We start from the raw sequence: 20,347 nt of genomic DNA on the forward strand, positions 1-20,347 counted from the left end.
GTTCAGAGGCTGCCTGTTTTGTAATTGAGGTTCAATTGAGATGCCTTCAAATGGCAGGCTCGAGGGCCATTGAAGCCAGAGGATCCATATCTCAAAGGTAGGGTTATCGAGATGAAAGGCCATTTCCATCACTACTCATTCAACAAGGTTGCCTCTCAATACTCATGGCTCTTCCAGCTTTAGGCCTCTTTATCTGCTTACTTGACCTACTTCAGTCGTATCAGTGCTATTCAATGGGGCTGTTAGCCTCAGGAATCGCCTGACATCATTAATTGGTTGGTAACACAAAGTCAGCTAACAAGGGGACTAATCCCACTGAAGATTGCTCAGTTGGGTGCATTGACAACATAGGCAGGCTTGAAACCTCTACACCAGCCTAACATTAGGATCTTGACATGCACTAGAAAATCCAATCTGACATGTTTTCTGAAGCAGAGTAGACATATTGAGGCCATGACCAATATCCTCCTGAAGACCTCTCCTTTTTAGGAGATGAGTTAGTTGACCTCAGCAGGATTTAGGAAACAATTGCAATGTTCACATCTATGTACTTTCCTACAGCACTAGGTGTGAACAGTAATGTGCTCAACTCTGGTTTTTCACCTCCCACAACTCCCATGTTGGATACACAGCTGAAGGAATGACCTTGAGGTGCAATGCTGGGGAGTGGTGGCTGCAACAGCAAGGGTTAACATTTCCAGACAAGTTGGGAATCTGGGAAGAATAAGTAAAGTTAAACTGCTAAAAAAAGTTGCTCTGTCAGAGATGTCATCTGTAGGATGAAACGTTAAGCAAAACCTTATTTTCCCTAACATAAAAGATCAAATGACAATATTTATAGAAGAGCAAGGAGGATTCTCTTTGTGCCCTGTGGTGTGTAAACTGGCTGTCATTCTTGCTCACAAAACAGTGACTGCATTTCAAACATATCTCATCAACTGAGAACTGTTTTATGCTGTCCTGTGAAAGTAAGATTTGCTACATAAATATAATTTCTTTATTTCTGATAAATAGGATATTTATAGCTGAATACACCCCAGCAAGGGCATATTATGAGTTGATTTTCCGTAGAACTTGCCTTGTTAGACTTTGAAGAGCGACTGAGATAGATATGACAGATTTTCTGTCATTTTCCTGACATTTTGCATGATTCTTCCATTGAAGATATAACAAATAAGCAAGAGAATACCCATGGAAATTCGTCCCTGCACTTTTCATATCTTGTAAAAAGCCCTCCGCTTCTTTCTTTCCCACCGTACCGACCAGTACCCTTCCACTGACACCCTCCTTCGACTGACTGAACTGGTCCTCACCCTGAACAACTTCTCTTTCCAATCCTCCCACTTCCTCCAAACGAAAGGAGTAACCATGGGCACCCGCATGGGCCCCAGCTATGCCTGCCTCTTCGTAGGATATGTGGAACAATCCATCTTCCGCAACTACACTGGCCCCACCCCCCACCTTTTCCTCCGCTACATCGATGACTGTATCGGCGCCGCCTCGTGCTCCCACGAGGAAGTTGAACAGTTCATCCACTTCACCAACACCTTCCACCCTGACCTCAAATTCACCTGGACAGTCTCAGATTCCTCCCTCCCCTTCCTCGACCTTTCTATTTCTATCTCAGGCGACCGAATCAACACGGACATCTACTACAAACCGACCGACTCCCACAGCTACCTGGACTACACCTCCTCCCATCCTGCCCCCTGTAAAAACGCCATCCCATTCTCCCAATTCCTTCGACTCCGCCGCATCTGCTCCCAGGAGGACCAGTTCCAAAAACGCACAACCCAGATGGCCTCCTTCTTCAAGGACCGCAATTTCCCCCCCGACGTGGTCGACGATGCCCTCCACTGCATCTCTTCCACTTCCCAATCCTCCACCCTTGAACCCCACCCCTCCAACCGCCACCAGGACAGAACCCCACTGGTCCTCACCTACCACCCCACCAATCTCCATGTACAGCGCATCATCCGCCGTCATTTCCGCTACCTCCAAACGGACCCCACCACCAAGGACTCTCTCGTCAGATCCACACCCCCCACCAACCCAACCTCCACTCCCGGCACCTTCCCCTGCAACCGCAGGAGATGCAAGACCTGCGCCCACACCTCCCCCCTCACCTCCCTCCAAGGCCCCAAAGGAAACTTCCATATCCGCCACAGATTCACCTGCACCTCCACACATATCATCTATTGCATCCTCTGCACCCGATGTGGCCTCCTCTATATTGGGGAGACAGGCCGGCTACTTGCGGAGCGTTTCAGAGAACACCTCTGGGACACCCGGACCAACCAACCCAACCACCCTGTAGCTCAACATTTCAATTCCCCCTCCCACTCCACCAAGGATATGCAGGTCTTTGGACTCCTCCATCATCAGACCACAACAAAACGACGGTTGGAAGAAGAACGCCTCATCTTCCGGCTAGGAACCCTCCAACCACAAGGGATGAACTCTGATTTCACCAGTTTCCTCATTTCCCCTCCCCCCACCCTGTCTCAGTCAAATCCATCAAATTCAGCACCGCCTTCCTAACCTGAGATCTTCTTCCAGACCTCTCCGCCCCCACCCCAGTCCGACCTATCACCCTCACCTTGACCTCTTTCCACCTATCACATTTCCGACGCCCCTCCCCCAAGTCCCTCCTCCCTACCTTTTATCTTAGCCTGCTGGACAAACTTTCCCCATTCCTGAAGAAGGGCTTATGCCCGAAACGTCGATTCTCCTGTTCCCTGGATGCTGCCTGACCTGCTGCGCTTTTCCAGCAACACATTTCCAGCTGTAATTTTTATATGTCCATTACGTTCCTTGTCTGTACAACCAAAGGTCACAAAAGACAATTATGCAAATTGCTTTTTTCCTCACATAATTGGAAAAGTAAACAGGACGTACTGCAAGAGTGTTTCAAGTTTCTTCCAGGATATATTTAAGTGAACAGCAAATGAATGTAGTTTTGATTAAATTATACACCTGATTAATTATCATATTCTTATTTTTCAGAGACAGGATCCAGTGGCCTGGAATGAGACATTCCAAAACATCACAAGGAATGTTCTTCAAATACGTTACAAATTGTTGCCATTTCTCTACACATTGATGTATGAAGCTCACGTTCAAGGCAGTACAGTAATTAGACCATTACTTCATGAGTAAGCACACTAACCTAATCCAATGTACACTGATTAAGCATTGCTTAGTATTTCAATCCACTCATGATGTTGTCTTGCTTGATCTTGTTTTGCTTATGAAGGTTTTTTGAAGACAAAAATACGTGGGATATTGATCGTCAGTTCCTCTGGGGTGGGGCACTGATGATTAGTCCTGTGTTGGATCAGGTAGGGATTCATATTTATTTTATTACTCACATACCTATTAGGTATAATTGATCATAAATATAAGTAACATTTTTTTAACCATACTCTTGATTTTAGGGGGAAACTTCTGTGCATGCATATATCCCGGACTCTCTCTGGTATGACTGGTTTACGGTAAGTTATTTCAAATTGTCCTCAAACTTCATAACATGAAGTGTAAAAAAATATCGTTAAGAAAAAAATCAAAAGACCAACAGAGAAATAATTCTACCTCATCTTAATCTGAAATGGGAGACTCCTTAATTTCATCTTAGAATCTTATATTTCAGTAAGGTCTTCATTCTTCTGAACTCCAATGAATTGACTAAATGGTCAACCTTTCCTGATAAGACTATCACTTCATTCCAGGAAACAGCCCAGTAAACTTTTTCTAAACAACCTCCAATGCAAGTATATCTCTTCTTGAGAAAGGAGACTGAAACATTACACAGTAGCCTCAAGGATGTCCCTCCTTTTATAGTCCACCTCCATGCTTTTTCTTAACGTCACAACATTTATTTGATACATCCAAATAATTCCTATCAATTAAAACATTGCTAAATCATATTGAGATTCTTTCCCAATTAATAATTTTGCTTAAAGTGCAGTTCAAGTGGACAAGAGCAATTTGGCATATCCTTCCAGGTTAAGAGTTATTTATAGCTTGTGTCTTACAGTCAGCAGCAACACTGGGCATTCATTGCTGCCTATGCGAAAATGTACAATCCAATCTTTTCTGTAGGCTGCAGTGAGGAATTGCTGTCTGGCTGTAGCAGGAATTTAACAATAGATCGAATGTTAATGCACATCAGTAAAACTTTAGATTGCAAGAGAAGTAATGTCCTATTTGGATATTATGAGCTGAAGACATGTCCCCTGTGTTCTGTGTTCACCTTACTGACAGGAATTGTTTCTTAATTCTTTGTATTTCTATATTTAATGTATTTAATGTAGTTTTAGTTACAGATTCACCACCACCATTGCTTCCCCATCCAAATCAAAGACCCACAGCATCTCCATTCAGTTTCCTCAGTTCCTCCAATGTCAGAAACAATAATTGATGAAGAAGAAAATTAAGTTGAACTGAGGAGCTGAAATGGAGAGGAGGTGTGTGTTAGAGGAGGGAGTAATACTGAGGTAGGTAATTGGAGTTGAGGAACAAGGCAGACTTGAAAAATACGAGGCTTTTTTTAATTAAAGAATGTTTATTTCACCTGCACAAATAGAAAGAGAGGAAAGGAAATTTACATCTTCCTTTAAATTTCTATCAGCAGTACTTTCAACCCTTGTGTTACTAGTTCCATTGAGTTTAAGGACTGAAATATCTACTTTAGAATTACATTACCTCATTACACTGATCTATGAATGGGATACTTGAGAATCATGTAAATCATATGATGTAACTGATAAATCTGATCAGTAAGATAGAAAGGACATAAGCCCAGAATGAGCATTTGAAGACTGAACTCTTTGTGACTGTAGAGAACTGTATTTGGTAGCCAACTATGTCCAGATGCAAATAAAAATGTGTTAGAATATATAAGAGTTGAAGAGCCTTTGTGATAAGGAACAAGAAGTGTCAAAGTTAGTAATGTGCAGCCATCCACAGTCTGAGATACTCCAGAGCAGTATTAGCTTAAAGCATGATATAAAACAGATCAGAGGGGATGTTTTAATGTCAGCACAAATGTTGTCACAATGGCCCAATACATAGGTGGACACTATTATGGATAAATTAATTAAAATGTTCCCAAAGTAGAGAATCTCAACTACTGGTAACATTCTCATCCATCAATGTAAATAATTCAGTTAACCTGGTTTATATTTTACCCTCAATCAACAGCATCACAAATTAGACTAACAAGTTGCTACTATTTAATGAAAACACCTGACTAAAATGGCTATCACATTCACTTGCAGAGGAAAAAGCTTAAATCATCTTCAAAACTTCTTCTGAAATTTCTCAGTTTTTCCTGGTGAAAAGAAAGATGGGAAAATATGACGAGAATGAAGAAAATCAAATTCTCAACATTATGAGATTTTTTTTCCTGACTTTCACTTCAAGCTGTAAATGGCAAATTCAGAATCTCACAATCGAGTGATGACTGACTAGGTTCTATGAACTTGCATCTTAATAAAGGTCCACCTTACTCATACATATATAAGTTGCTTCCACTGCAAAGCTATATGGCACTAATTCCCAACAGGCAGACCAGAGCAAGTACCTGGCAGCTCCAACTCACCAAGTTTTTGTCCCAATCATCATCCAACTACTACTTCACAACAATATCCCTGCTTGTTCCATGGCTTCCGTTGTCTGTGGCCCTAAATCAATCAACATGTTGGCACCAACATACCAGCAACCTAAGCACATCACCATGTCTACTCTGAGACTAATAACACTTTAGCCATTCAATTTGTTAATTTGGATCTCAAGGACACCTGTGATCATTCTGCCAGAACGCTTCACATGCAGCGACGCAGACTCATCTCATGCATCTTCCAAGGATGCATCTTACGGCTTATAGCCTTTTTCCTTAGTGCTCCATTCACTTCACCACTTTATTGGAGACTGCCAGCCTTTCTATACTTCTTATGGTTTTCTTAGTGCACACTCACTTACTTCAGCAATGATTCATAATCTGCCAGTTGCTGTGGCTCACATTGCCACCTTAGTGCTCAAGTTCTTCAGTGCTCAACTATAGGCAGCCAGTCTCTGTCGCTTGCATTGCTATTTAGCACAGTGAGACGAAAAAAGCTTGTGACAGTGGGAAGCACTGAACAGTCAAAATGTCATTTACAGAAAGGTGGAGGACATGACAATGGGCAGCACCATGCTATGTCTGTAGGATATACCAGTAGGTTACACAACAAACACACTGCATATGCTTCAAGTAAATGTCCATGTGTGAATGTCAAAGGGAAACAATACTTAGTCAGGTCAATATGGACTAGTTAGTCACAGAATACTGCCACAGTCAATTAAGGAGCTTGTAACAATCCTGTTTGTAATATTCAGGCATGTAGGTCAAAGTGAGTCTGGGATCATTATCCTTGCAAATCAAGCACTGGGCTATGATCAGTCCAGGAGATCAAGTGCAACCAGCCTGGGGATTACAGGCAGGTCAGTCAGGATGCTATGGAGTTATGCATCCAGTGGGTGAGCTGTGATCAGCAAGGACTGTCCTAATAAGTCAACTTGGTGAGGTAAGCCATGATCAGTCCTCAGTGTTTAGTCAAGAATGATCAGAGAGCAGTCCATGTAATCCCAGATAAAGCAGGCAACTCAAATCTGGAGAAAGGCTGTGTTATACTGCATTGCCAAAGGATTGGTGACTGAGATAGGTGCAATTGTACTTAATAGGGTGCAATTTTATTAGTGAATAGGAATGGACTGGGGACTCTAAAATGGGGCAGGAGTATTCAAATAAATCATGGCTACTTTGACCATTATGTTAATAGAGTGTAGGGCAAATAAGGGTATGGGAATTTCCAAAGTCACAGACTATGGGGTAAAGTATGCTCATAATGCAGCTGATCAAAAAAATGGAACAAGAGGCTGGAAGGGCACAAGGCCTCGGGGGCAGGCAATGGTGTAATGGTATTGTTGCTGGATGAGTAACCTCAGTAATGTTCTGGGGTCTTGGGTTCAAATCTAACCACAGCTTATGATAGGATTTGGTTTTATTTTTAAAAGTCTTGTGATGATTTTTAAAACACCTGGGTCATAACGTTTGTTCGGAAAGTAAATCTGCCATCTTTACCTGAGCGGACCTACAGACCCACAACAATGCAGCTGAACAAGCCATTCAGTTCTCAGTTGCATCAAACTATTAAAAATTATAAGAACAGTAATGAAACCAAATGAACATATAAAACCTATCTCATCACTGGAAATGTTGGCAGCTTCAGTTCAGTTCTTAAGTTCTCCTTACCAATGTTAGGGGGGCGGGGGGGGGGGGGGCATTTGTGCCAAAATTAGGAGATCTATCACTCAAACTAGCCAAGGAACAGTCCAACAGTCATACTCTCAAAATTGTGCTTTATAAACAATACCCCAGACAACGCCAACAAGATCCTGTCCTGTCCAATGAGCAGGACAACCTTAACAACACTGGAGACACAGAGATATGCAGGAATATGGGAGTGCCCCGGGAGTCCTGAACATTGACTCTGGAACCCATGAAGTATCATGGCATTGGCTCACACCTGAAGAATAGCACCTGCTGATTAATATGTACCCCTCACACACACATACACACTAACTTGGTCAAGTAATGACTTGGAGGTGCCGGTGTTGGACTGGGGTGGACAAAGTTAAAAATCTCACAACACCAGGTTATAGTCCAACAGGTTTATTTGGAAGCACTAGCTTTCGGAGTGCCACGCTGAAAGCTAGTGCTTCCAAACAAACCAGTTGGACCATAACCTGGTGTTGTGTGATTTTTAACTTGGTCAAGTAAGCATTGCTCCATTTTGAACAGCACTTGGAGTAAGCACAGAAGGTGGCAATCATGCAAAATGTACTGTAAGGGACTTCAACTTTCATCACCAAACACCATTACTGGTGAGCTCATCATATCCTAATGGACATAGCTTTTAGTGTAAGATAAAAACTTTGGTTGTTCAACATAGAGTTGAATAAAGTAAGATAGCTCAGAGTCCCTTACAGGGAGAGAACAATGACCTCCTTAAGAATCCTCTACATATATACAACTTCATATTCTTGTAAACTACATTACCCACAGAGCATTTAATATCCTTTCCATAGTCTAGTAAAACTGTGTACATGTTTCATGTGTGGCTTAGACATTGAATGCTTTCATCCATTTTGTTGCTTTAATTACTTTCACTTTCAGGGAAATTACATGTCTGAATCCTTGGTTCTCTCTGTTTTTCACAAAACCAGTATGTTTACTTTAAATTTATGTTCCTACTCTCTCAAATGCTGCTGTCTTGCATTAAATGATATCTGCCTCCTTTATTTTATGGACAGGTTTATGCTTAGGTCTCTTGCTTGTCAGAAACAAGACTTTGTTCAAAATCATTTTATTTGATTCCTTTATTCTGTGCTGGATCCAATCCTCAGGTTGAAAGCAACGTGTGCTAATCTGTGCACCATCTAGTCCCCAAATGCAATCTAATTAAAAGAACATAGATCTCTGCAAAACCTTCATATCTTGGTCATCAGTATTACACTGTCATTCACAGCTTGTGAGATCAAGATATTGAAATGAGTTAACAGCCAGGAAAGTGGGATGACAGCAAATTAGTGGCTAATATTACTAAGAGCCAATGTGCCATAAAATCACATACGGAGTAAAACAGGCTACCAATTTCTAATCAGCCTATTTTACACTGCAAGTGTTGAGCAGTTTAACTTCCCCCTGACCTCCCAATGCCTTTTAGGTTGCTATCTGTTTATAATTTTTGATTGACATTTTGCTGCTAGTTACGTAGTGAAGTTAGTAACATTAACATGAATCTGTTTAATTTTACAATACAATTACAAATCACTCAACTGGAAAGATATTTGTGAATAATGTAAGAACTCAAAAAGATCTGATTTGCACCCTTGTGACTTGATTTTTTTTCAACAAATCAACAGGAAGAACGAATAATAATGGTAATCAGTATAATTCTAATTGGCAACTTGAACAGAGAAATAGCACTCTTTAATAGCAATGCTTATTTCATACAGGCCAAAAGCATCCCTCAAAGACGTAAGTGGATTGATATGCCGGCACCATTCGATCACATTAATCTTCATATCAGAGGAGGTTATGTTATTCCCTGGCAAGAGCCAGGAAATACTACATATTACAGGTAAATGCACATTTTAAAGTATATTCCAATTAACAAAAAGTGGTAACCCAATGGAAAACTGTCTTCCATGGAGATCATTTTCCCAACTTTACATTCTTGGCAGAGGTGGTCCAGCAATAGAAAGTGCATTTTGGGAATCAACAAAATTTTCAACCTGTAATTGCAACGAACAAGAATTGACAATAATGAACACAATCTTGTAACATTATCTTACATAGTATATTTAAATTTCAGAAATGCTTGACAGATGCAGGAGGATTGAAGTAGAAATCAAGTCAGTTGAAAAAAATGCAGGGGGATACTGTTTGTTTGCAAATGAGTGCATTCAGGCTCTGAGATTTTAAAGCCAGGAAAGGGTAGGACAGAAAGGAATAAGTGTAGGAACATGTATAGTGAAGTATCCATTTGTGTAGAGTTCTTACTGTGTTTTGATGCTTCATCCCACATTTTCAATTCTATACTAAATACATGAATACATAGTAGGAAGCTGATTTATACATCAGTTATGAACTTAAAGGATATGCGATGGAAATTTTCTTTATAAATTAGTTTTAAGACCATAAACCATGAGACGTAGGAGTGGAAGTAAGGCCATTCTTCCCATCGAGTCCACTCCGCCATTCAATCATGGCTGATGGGCATTTCAACTCCACTTACCTGTACTTTCCCTGTGGCCCTTAATTCCTTGAATTTTAACGAAATAAATTTTATTTTATAGCCGAAGGAACTCCCTGGGACTTATAGTTGCTTTGGATGATAAACAGGTCGCTCGTGGTCAACTTTTCTGGGATGATGGTCAGAGCATTGGTAGGCATTTTCACTGCGGTTCTTTGTTTTGCCTAGCTGTAAAATATATAATGGTAGGCAATGCTGTTAAGGAGTCATATAATCTGTGTGGGAATGTAATTCTGTTTAATCCCTTTCGGGACAATAATGAATGTATTTTCGTATAATTTATTTTCTTTGATCCTGAAGACTGAATTCTTTTGGAGTTCTGTTCTATACACACAAACACCTTACTGATGGCCTGTTTCAATTGCATGACTGGACAGCACCCACAGTGCTTAGTGGTTAGCACTGCTGCTTCATAGTGTCAGGGACCTGGGTTTGATTCCACCCTCAGGAGCTTGTGTGGAGTTTGTACATTCTCCCTATGTCTGCATGGTTGCTTTTTTCTGGGACTCTGGTTTCCTTCACAGTCAAAAAACATGCAAGTTATGTGGAATGGCAATGCTAAATTGCCCATAGTGTCCAGGCATGTACAGACTAGATGGTTTAACCATGGGAAATGCAGGGTCTGGATGGAATGTTCTTCAGAGAGTTGATGTGAGCTCAATGGGCCAAAAGGCCGCCTTCCACACTGTAGTAGTTCTATGATCCTCTATGACATTTATTGCTTAACCCCACACCAAACTAACATCAATACATGTTTAACAGGAGAGATCACTGGGTTAGTAGTCAAGTGAAGGAGACGCAGTACCTAATCTTCAATTCCTTCTCTTGGCCACAGATGATAATTTGAAGAATCTACAGCCCTGTGTTTGATGTCCAATGTGCTGCTTTCCCTGTTGATTAGATTACTTACAGTGTGGAAAAAGGCCCTTCGGCCCAACAAGTCCACACCGACTCTCCGAAGAGTAACCCACCCCTCTACATTTACTCCTTCACCTTACACTACGGGCAATTTAGCATGGCCAATTCACCTACCCTGCACATTTTTGGACTGTGGGAGGAAACCGGAGCACCCGGAGGAAACCCACGCAGACACGGGGAGAATGTGCAAACTCCACACAGACAGTTGCCTGAGGCGGGAATTGAACCCAGGAATCTGTCGCTGCGAGGCAGCAGTGCTAACTACTATGCTACCGTGCCGCCCAGGTTGTCTACTTGATTCCATAACTGTGTCATAAACTTCAGAACCAAGCTGTCGTGTTTCACTGTATCAGCATAAATACTACACTATGCAGAAACCATTGAACATTACAGGCCATATCTTACGTCCTAAAAACCACTGGGTGGAGTCATCTTGGAAATTATGAACCAAAACATCTGGAAATGGAACTGTAGTCGCCTCGAGACAGCTCACTTTCAGGTTTAACAGAGTTTGGATGAAGGCTAGGCAAACAGTCATTCATAAGGAATGGAATAGTTACTTAAACTATCACAATTAGGCTCCATGACATAATTTTGAAAGTCACACAACTTTTACCATAGGTGGCTGGGCGTCCAACCACAGGAGAACTTACAGATTCAAGGAGGACAGTTGGGATGGATCCCTGAAATAAGTGCTTTCATGGCACTGCTAATAGGTCAAAAGGACATTGGTACGCCCTCCAGACTTAGTAAGCCACATTGTTCTCCATGAACCGTTAGCTTGCTGCACCTGCACGACTATTGGCAGACTCCTCCCAAGGGACCCTTTGACCTTAACTCCCTCCACCACAGCACCCCCACCACCATCTCCCAAAAGCACACCCAAAACATCCAGAGGGAAGTGATAGTAATTCTTCGAAATGGATGGACTGGCCAAATTGACCTAGATTTTAAAGTATACAGAAGTCTCACTCACCTGTTTCACTATTTTATTTTCCTTCTGGCTGTCCTCGGAGTCCCTACAAATCAAGAATTTGATCCCTTTATAAGCTAGAACCACTCCCCAACCCCTCCTCCACCCTACCCAACTGTGATCCAGAACAACTCTTGAGTCGGCTCCAAGATCTGTTTCAGAAAGAATGCCTGATACGTTAGGGAATCACCTGTTAAAATCATCTGTGGGCATCAGAATGATGAGAATGCATTCAGTGGGAGGTTTTACATTTGTTCATTGTCATCGTGTCGTTTGACCTCATTGATATGTACATAGTCAACATTTAGCAGCAATGTATTGCATTCTGCAACTATTTTAAAACTGCATTAGAATTTCAGTTAAATTTCAATCTTGCAAGATGCATCTGTGCTTCAAGTTACACCTTCACTGGTGGAGAGCATCATAACTCATTCATAGCTGTCATGCTTGTGAGTAATGGATCCTTCATGCTTGTAAGAGAAGGGCAGTAGCTCAACATCATTGTTTGGATATAATACACAGAATACCAGAGATATATTATTGATGTTGTTTCAGTCACGCCGAAGATCTTTATAACTTATGGGAATCTTTCAAACTCATAATGAAAATAAGTGGTGCATGGTTACCAGTGCCAATAGCCATACATTTGAAAAGTCTGAAGCTCCATTGAGGTTGTATTTATTGACACTTTCTTTCAATTCTACCTTGCAGACACATTTGAAAAAAAGGAATATTTCCTGGCTAAATTCACCGCTGATGAGGTATGTGCCATTCTCAGCCTTTCAAAACTCCTAAAGTTATTTCAATGGACTGAAATAGCATTTAAATGTAAATGACACAAGGTTTTTTATTTTGAAAACTTGCCATCCTCGCCAAAAACCCCATCTACTGGAGTTGTATAATGATAGTCAGGGCTTGTGCTTTGAATGGTTTGCCATTTGGTAATTTTATTTAAAATTGGTTTAAAAATTATTGCTCCTTTTCCCCTAGAGTTACTGTGGGTAGTTATGTTTCTCTTGATACACTATATGATGACATTGCATAGCCACAGCTGATCATGAACTTGTGATAGCACTGCCCCTAGCACTGCCCCACACTTCCAGTGTGAAAGCGAGATGGAAACCTGGAAGACAAAGACAAGTAATGAGAAAAACCTTTGCTTCACAGTGTTTTCATGTGTTGACATTCAGGACCCAGTGAAACTCCATGATGTTTCTTTTTATTCATGGGATGAGGTGTCACGGGCTAAGCCAGCATTTATTGCCCATCCCTAATCATCCAGAGGGTAGTCAAGAGCCAAAACAGTGCTGTGGGTCTGGTGTTACATGTAGACTAGACTGGGTAAGGATGGCAGTTTCCTTCCCTAGAGGACATTAGAGAACCAGGTGCATTTTTCCCAATAATCAAATCATGGTCATTATTAAACTCTTATTTATTGAACATCAAATTCCACCATCTGGTGTTGCTGGATTCGAATCCAGGTTCCCAGAGTCTCTGGATTAACAGTCCAGCAATAAGACCATTAGGCTATTGCCTCATCACAAAGTATCAAGCATTGTATATCTGTTCACAAATACTCCATCAACATTCACCGATTTTATCAGCAAGTCATGCAATTGGCCAGTCAACTGCTCAGAGCCTTGCACAAACTCCTAACCTGCTAGACCAAGGTAATCACGCAGTTCCCTCCCCATTTCAGGCTGAAGCTATTCTTCTAGCACTAGGATTTTCTCTTTATTACCAAGGAAGGTAGTATTACTGACAAAGTGTCCAAGATACGTTCTTTGGTCTGAAAAAATCAGCACTTCTCTGGTTTAATTTTCAAGTTAAACTGCAAAAAAACAAATCGAATGTAGTGTCTAGTCTTTGAAGGATCTCCTCAAATGTTGAGTCAAAGAGGAGTACTTTGTTCAGATATACAAGGAGGGACTGAAGGTTGGACAAAACTTCATTCATCACATGCATGAACATGGCAAGAACATTTCAGACCCCAATTATCATCCTTGATATTCATAAAGTCTCCCTGTGTCTGTTTGGAATACTGTCTTTTCAAAGTCTTGTTCAGTGATTGGCTATAACATAGGCTAAATCAAGGCTGCAGAAATACATTGCATATTTAAGAATTTGTAATGCTTCTTCAATCCTCGGGTTGAGGAAAAGCATCCTTATGAAAACTTGCATTGAATGTCCAGATTCTCTGTTTTCCACGTTCTTCCTCACAAAATATCAGGGGGAGGTGAATGGACTTACTCTCAGATGACAGTCTCTAAAGACTTTTGTAGGTAGTCCAGATCTTCCTTCCACGAATGTGGATGGTCATCTTGTCTCACAGCCTCTTGTAGCATACTGGATGACAACACCCAATGTCATCTTAACTTATCATCATCTCTACTGAAACATGTTCTGTACTTGGAGTGAGTAGAAACAAGCTGTCTCTTCTGGGTCATCTCCAATTCACTAAAGTTAACCTTGCAATTAAGGTTAAAGATGTTTCCCTAAGTTGATTCATAGTCAATAACATTAGCAGCTTTAAACACAGTGACTGTTCTTAATTAGAATTAAATATCTTTGTCACTGAAGTTGGCCCCCTCCCAATTTCATCCATAGTGATGAAGGAACCTCCCTGAATTGCACCAAATTGGAGGCTCTGCCACATATGGCACATGATAGTCTAGCAAAGCCCGATACCAGCCAGTTGCAGTTGGCTGGCATGAGCCTCCAAGAACAGTGAATGGGTAGGCTGGTACAAGGTCAGCCTGATTTCCTGCAGCTTAAACAGTTTGGGGTCCCAGAGAGATGAATATACTTTGAGCGTGCAGAGCAAATTCAAAGATTCCTTTCACGATGCAGTTTCCAAGGATGCTCAGACATCTCTTAACATATTCAACCTCAACACCATGGGTATTCTCAACTTCATTACTCCTTATGGAATGTCAATCAGGTCAAGAGCTACCAGAAAACCTCGGTCATGTTAAGCATGATTGAGAACTAAGTGGGACAGTTTGATGTTGCTGTGAGAGGGCATAGTTTATTTCTGCAACATAGAGACGGGGTGAGAGAAGTGACTTCAATCATCTTTCACCTGTCAGTGAGATGCTTCTGGAAAAACTGATGAGTAGTGGCAACACTTCCAATCCTCTGTCAGTTAGACACAACATTTCATCATAGAGCAAGTCTCTATATTTCTACATAAGTCTGAGCCTGTTGCTGAAGGATCTCCCCACCACCGAACTTGGCTCTCTGTAGAAAGTTCAATTGATTTAACATTTGGTGAAAAGGAAACGTCATTGCAATGGATGAGGGGTTTGTATCTGTTAACAGTAGAGGTCTTCATTGTTAAAGGCAAGTTTATTTGAAGTGCCCATCTCTGCTATGACCGTGATACCTCTTTGGAGCATTGGATCAGCTGCAAGGTTTATCATGAAGCTATGATAGCAAGGATTGAACATGTACTGACTGTGCAGAAATCAGCTCTGTCTGCCTCTCCAAACCTGAGATTTATATCCCTGTCCATGTCAATTGTCACCTCCCTGATAGTAGTTTCTTTCCGGAACATAGAAGTCCAATCTTTCTCCATGGTCCAGATAATGCATTCTGTATGGCAAAGACAATTGGCGTTAGTCACTATTATTTCTCAGTGCGGTACAGAGATTACATTTCCTCACTGTTTCCATTAGGCAGTACAGAGATTACATTTCCTCACTGTTTCCATTAGGCAGTACAGAGATTACATTTCCTCACTGTTTCCATTAGGCAGTACAGAGATTACATTTCTTCACTGTTTCCATTAGGCCGTACAACAGTATTTTGTCCATGGTCAATTTGAAGGAGGGTTCCAGGAGCATGATGCAGTTGAACCATTTCACCAGCACTAGGGATACAGAGACTAGGCCCTTCCCTTTGGCTTGCTTGTACTCGTGGAACACCTGTGATTGCTATCAGACTACAGCTGTCCCCAAAACCCTTTGACAAGTAGCTCAAGAATCTGCTGTGAGCTTCTCTGAATATTTGTACCTCTTCCAAGAATTTCCTGATGGGCTTTCATACACTGATGTCCCATCATAAGTTTGCCTGCTCAATCACTGTATCACTGGGTATTTCCAGTCTTCTCTGGGCTTCCTATTCTTTGGCAGGTAAATGCAACAAGGGATACCACTTTCCTCCTCCATAATCTTGAGGGAATGCATAGCAGGAGCCTCTGCCTAGGATGAGCCCAAATGTCTATTTTCCTCTACCAATGTCTGAGCCTCCAATGATACTGGAGTAGCTTCAGCTTTCCTCATGGACATTACCAATGTCAACCCCTTCACAATCCACTCCATCTGAGCTTGGCATCTTTCAACCTCTTCCATCATGTCTTGATGCCTGTCTTGTTGAATTCTGCTAACAATGTCAAAAGTTTAACATGAGATTTCGCACAGAATCCCTACAGTGTGTAAACAGGCCCTTTGGCCCAACAAGTCCACACCAATCCTCTGAAGAGTATCCTACCAAAAGGACTGAATGATGTACATATGTGTTTTCTTTGCATGTCTTAACTCAAGGCCATTGATTTACAGTGCACAATTTTGACTCAAGATGTTTCATCTATTTATCCCATGCTCACTTGTTTATATGAGCCTTGGTCTTAGCAATAATTCAGATTTAGGATTTTTTTTTCAAACTCAACACAAATTTTTGTTAAGATTAGGACTTCAATTGTTGCATTAATTTGGTGACTCGCTTCAGACATATATAGTGATAATAAACACGTAATTATTATGCAATTTTCTGTTTCTGTTCAGCAGTCGGCAATAAACATTGAAAAGTGTTGCAACATTGTAACCATACTTTTCTAACCTGAACTCTACAATTACAAGACTTTGCACAATGAATTGAATTACTCAAATGTCATAATTGTCATTTATGTGCAGAAATCAGTTCCATCAGTTAAGGGGAGGTAGGTATAGGACAGATGTTAGGGGTAGATTCTTTACTCAGCGAGTCGTGAGTTCATGGAATGCCCTGCCAGTAGCAGTGGTGGACTCTCCCTCTTTATGGGCATTTAAACGGGCATTGGATAGGCATATGGAGGATAATGGGCTAGTGTAGGTTAGGTGGGCTTGGATCGGCGCAACATCGAGGGCCAAAGGGCCTGTATTGCGCTGTATTTTTCTATGTTCTATATGTTTTGGTTTTCTATTTGTGCTCTCCTTAGCTTTTTATTGCATTACAGCCATACCATCTAATTCAGCATGACATTCATTTTCTGAATATATCTTATTGCTATATCGTGCGAATCTTAACTGATTAAACTTCACTAATGTTTCTGACTTAAGTTAAATAAGACTAGCAGTCTTGCAATATAATTTGCTTTATAACATCTGATATTCTCTACATTTTATTTGTTAAATTGCAGAACAGGGTGCAAACTGAAATTGTTCACGACAATCCAAAGAGTACAGCAAGTGAAGTGAAATTGGGACATCTCCAAGTCTGGGGACTGAGAAACTTTCACTCTACAAATGTCACTGTAACTTATGAGAACAATAATCACACAATCAACAATGTTGAGTACAAACCTGAATCACAGGTAAGAAAACATCACTGCTGCAAGGATGCACAGGTTCACATTGCAAATACAATTTCTTATATTTGATTGGCTGTGGTAAAATGAGGAATGAGCTTTCCTTATTTGCATAGACATATATAAGTATGCTTGGATATTAAATGCACGGCAAGAGTGTTGCCTGACCCCCAGATTTATCAATGGACAATATTAACCGTAGTGTTCCTTTAGATGAGAGTTATTTAGTTATCAGTACAATTGAGACTGATGCTGGAAAAGCACAGCAGGTCAGGCAGCATTCAAGGAGCAGGAGAATCAACATTTTGGGCAAAAGCATTAGTTATCAGTTTAGTCTGTTCTGCTATAATGCATATTTCTTCAATGCAATTTGGCTTTAACGTGATTGAAGTTTTTAGACTGTTATTTTTCGAATGCAAAGTTTCCTTACATGTATTGGCATGTTTAAATGGTGCAGCTATTGTGCACTTTTCATATAATGCACTAATGGAACTATCGTGTTATATCAGAACCGACTATACACTTCTTAAACATTAAAAATACAGAGTTTTTAATTCATGTTTTACAAGATAATGTTCCTGAACGAGTTCAGATTGATGTCGGATAAAACACCACCTGCTGCCACAATCTTTAGTTAGAGAATCAGAAAGTCCCAATGGAGACAAATATGCTAACTCTGGCTTTCATAGTAATGATTACTGTATGCATAACTAGTTAATGTTAATAGTAACAATTGCCATCTTGTAATAACTTAGGCCATGTTATGTAAAAGAAGCACCATTTCTTGACAAGATTCATTCATGGTTTATTTTGCAAACAATGATAATTAGACAGCTCCTCACCTGTTCCAGAAGTGTGTAATCGCTTCACTGAGCAGATTAGAAAATATCTAGAAAGAAAGATTAGCGGCATTGAATTACACCACCACATGCCACCAGTGACTGGTACCCAAAGCCCAGTATGACATGTTGAGCAGTGGTGGGCACCATTCCTAAATGTAGCAATAATAGAGAACTATCTACTTGATCCAGGATAAATAAGATTCTGAAACCATGCAATCATGTTAGCACTTCAGGAAGACACTGATAGACACTGATAATATAGCAAGAATTAACCACAAACGTGACCACTACAACAGAAAGAACGCAGCACTCCAGATGAATGCCTTCACCTCAGAAAAATCAGTGTTGGTTAGGAGAAGAATAAAGATAGTTGCACTGTGAAGAAACAGATGCTAAATTCTACGTTTTCTTTTGGCTGATGTCAATTGTAATGAGTTTTTGGTGGGATTCTCCCCACGAGGTCGGGGAAGATTTCTCAGTGTACATTAACAAATGACCCTCACTAATTACCCACCCCATCCCGATGATGGCTTTCATGTCTAATTCCAGTCCCATTTTACCACATACCATTCCCAGAATGCACACCACCCTCTGGATATCGATAGGAGGACCAGCATCCGTTGTGATGGTGCTATATTTAAAAGAGCGCAGTGCACCCAAACAAGCACTGTCAGTCAGGAACTAGCCTGCATGATTGCTGACATTTGCTCTGGACGTAGCAGACAAGGAGAAATGCCAGTTCGAGCAGGGGTCTAGAGGTGATGTTGGATGGGGTGGGATGGTGCTGGCACAGGATATCCTCCTCTCCCAGAATCAGCAGTGGACTCCACAATACTAGACTATGCCGACTTGGTTTAAGGTTCCACCCAGGTCTGTGCAGTCTCTGCTATCTAGAGGACTGCCCAGCATTAAACAATCAGAGAGGCTCAGAGGAGAGAGTGTGCTAAAAAACACTGGGATGCAGTCTGAGTGTATGTCTTCGAGCACACAATGTCCTTGCTGCAGAATTATAATGATAGCTGCCGGTGCAGCCTAAGGTGAAACACTGAAGTGCAGAAGCGCAAGTGGATTGGAGACTTGCCATGAGAGTTATTAGAGGCTGGCACATGTCAATGCTAATATCTATGAATGTGAGGTTTGTGTGGCCAGTGTTCATGCAACATGCCATGAGAAGTTGGTGCCTGGTGTCCAACATGGAAGTAATTCAGAACCAGCAGCAAGCTTAAATCATGGGGTACCTGTTCTGATTTCCAAGATTCTCGACATCCAACTTGTTCAGCACATTTGGTAAGACAGGAAGCTGAATATTAATTAGGCAATTTGCAGTGTCAATAAGGTATTTAACCAGCTAGGCATAAAATTTGCAGCATGTTGCTCTTGACATTAAGCTAGACATTAAGACTTCTTGTCTGATTCTACCACAAATTTCACCATACCCCACAACTCCTCCATGATTCTACCTAAAGTCCTTAGAGAAGAAGGCTCTGTGGATGTAACTGGGAGCTCTGGTGTACGCATAGGGATCCTTGTTTGCAGAACTGGGAAAACTTTCTAATAGAGATACAAAAACAAGCTTGTGCAGGGAAGAAATAAAAGGGAGTACTGAAAAGGAGCATCAGTGCAATCGATGGTGGGCTCCAAGGAGCCTGGCAATGGTAGATCAAGTAAGGTCCAGAAAATTAATTTATGCTGAGGTTGCAGTATCAGAAAACTTGCAAAATTTGTTTAAGGAGTCAAAAATGCAAATGTAAAAGATTTGAAGAATGAGACTGACAGAAGAAAGTAGGAAATTCAGAAGATCAGAGCACTTATAATTTTAAGACATAATATTAGCAGGAAGATTAATTAAAGTTGCAACCATACAAGTTTTTTTTTATAAAGTACAAGATGATGTGCATTATATTTTATATGCTGAAAGGCCGGAAAATATCCATATTGTCCATGAAGATGTGTGAAACTTTCATCTTGGCTACAGAAGGTGGGAAAACCTGAATAACGCCTTAATAAAGTCTAAAGTTCTTCATATAGAGTCATAGAGGTACACAGCAAGGAAACAGGCCCTTCAGCCCAACTCATCCGTGCTGACCAGGACTCCTTAACTGAATTAGTCCCATATTCCTCTCAACATTTCCTATCTCTATATATGTCCAAATATCTTTTAAATGTTGTAACTGTACCTGATGCTGCC

At 41.0% G+C, this 20,347-nt stretch overlaps 1 protein-coding gene across 6 annotated transcripts in view; it reads left to right on the plus strand.

Annotated features, from left to right (window-relative positions):
- si (sucrase-isomaltase) overlaps window positions 1-20,347 on the plus strand; it is a 236,353-nt gene that overhangs the window by 202,649 nt on the left and 13,357 nt on the right. For all 6 annotated transcript variants that reach the window (XM_087993626.1, XM_087993627.1, XM_087993628.1 and 3 more), the window contains exons 41-47: window positions 3,007-3,155; window positions 3,257-3,341; window positions 3,438-3,494; window positions 9,061-9,185; window positions 9,904-9,992; window positions 12,463-12,512; window positions 17,150-17,323. In XM_087993626.1, the coding sequence (XP_087849752.1) occupies window positions 3,007-3,155; window positions 3,257-3,341; window positions 3,438-3,494; window positions 9,061-9,185; window positions 9,904-9,992; window positions 12,463-12,512; window positions 17,150-17,323 (729 nt within the window). The remainder of the gene's footprint in view (window positions 1-3,006; window positions 3,156-3,256; window positions 3,342-3,437; window positions 3,495-9,060; window positions 9,186-9,903; window positions 9,993-12,462; window positions 12,513-17,149; window positions 17,324-20,347) is intronic.

This window comes from Chiloscyllium plagiosum, unplaced genomic scaffold (genome assembly GCF_037043375.1).
Source record: "Chiloscyllium plagiosum isolate Xiang-an unplaced genomic scaffold, Cpla_swu_hap1 HiC_scaffold_13, whole genome shotgun sequence".
NCBI lineage: Eukaryota > Metazoa > Chordata > Chondrichthyes > Orectolobiformes > Hemiscylliidae > Chiloscyllium > Chiloscyllium plagiosum.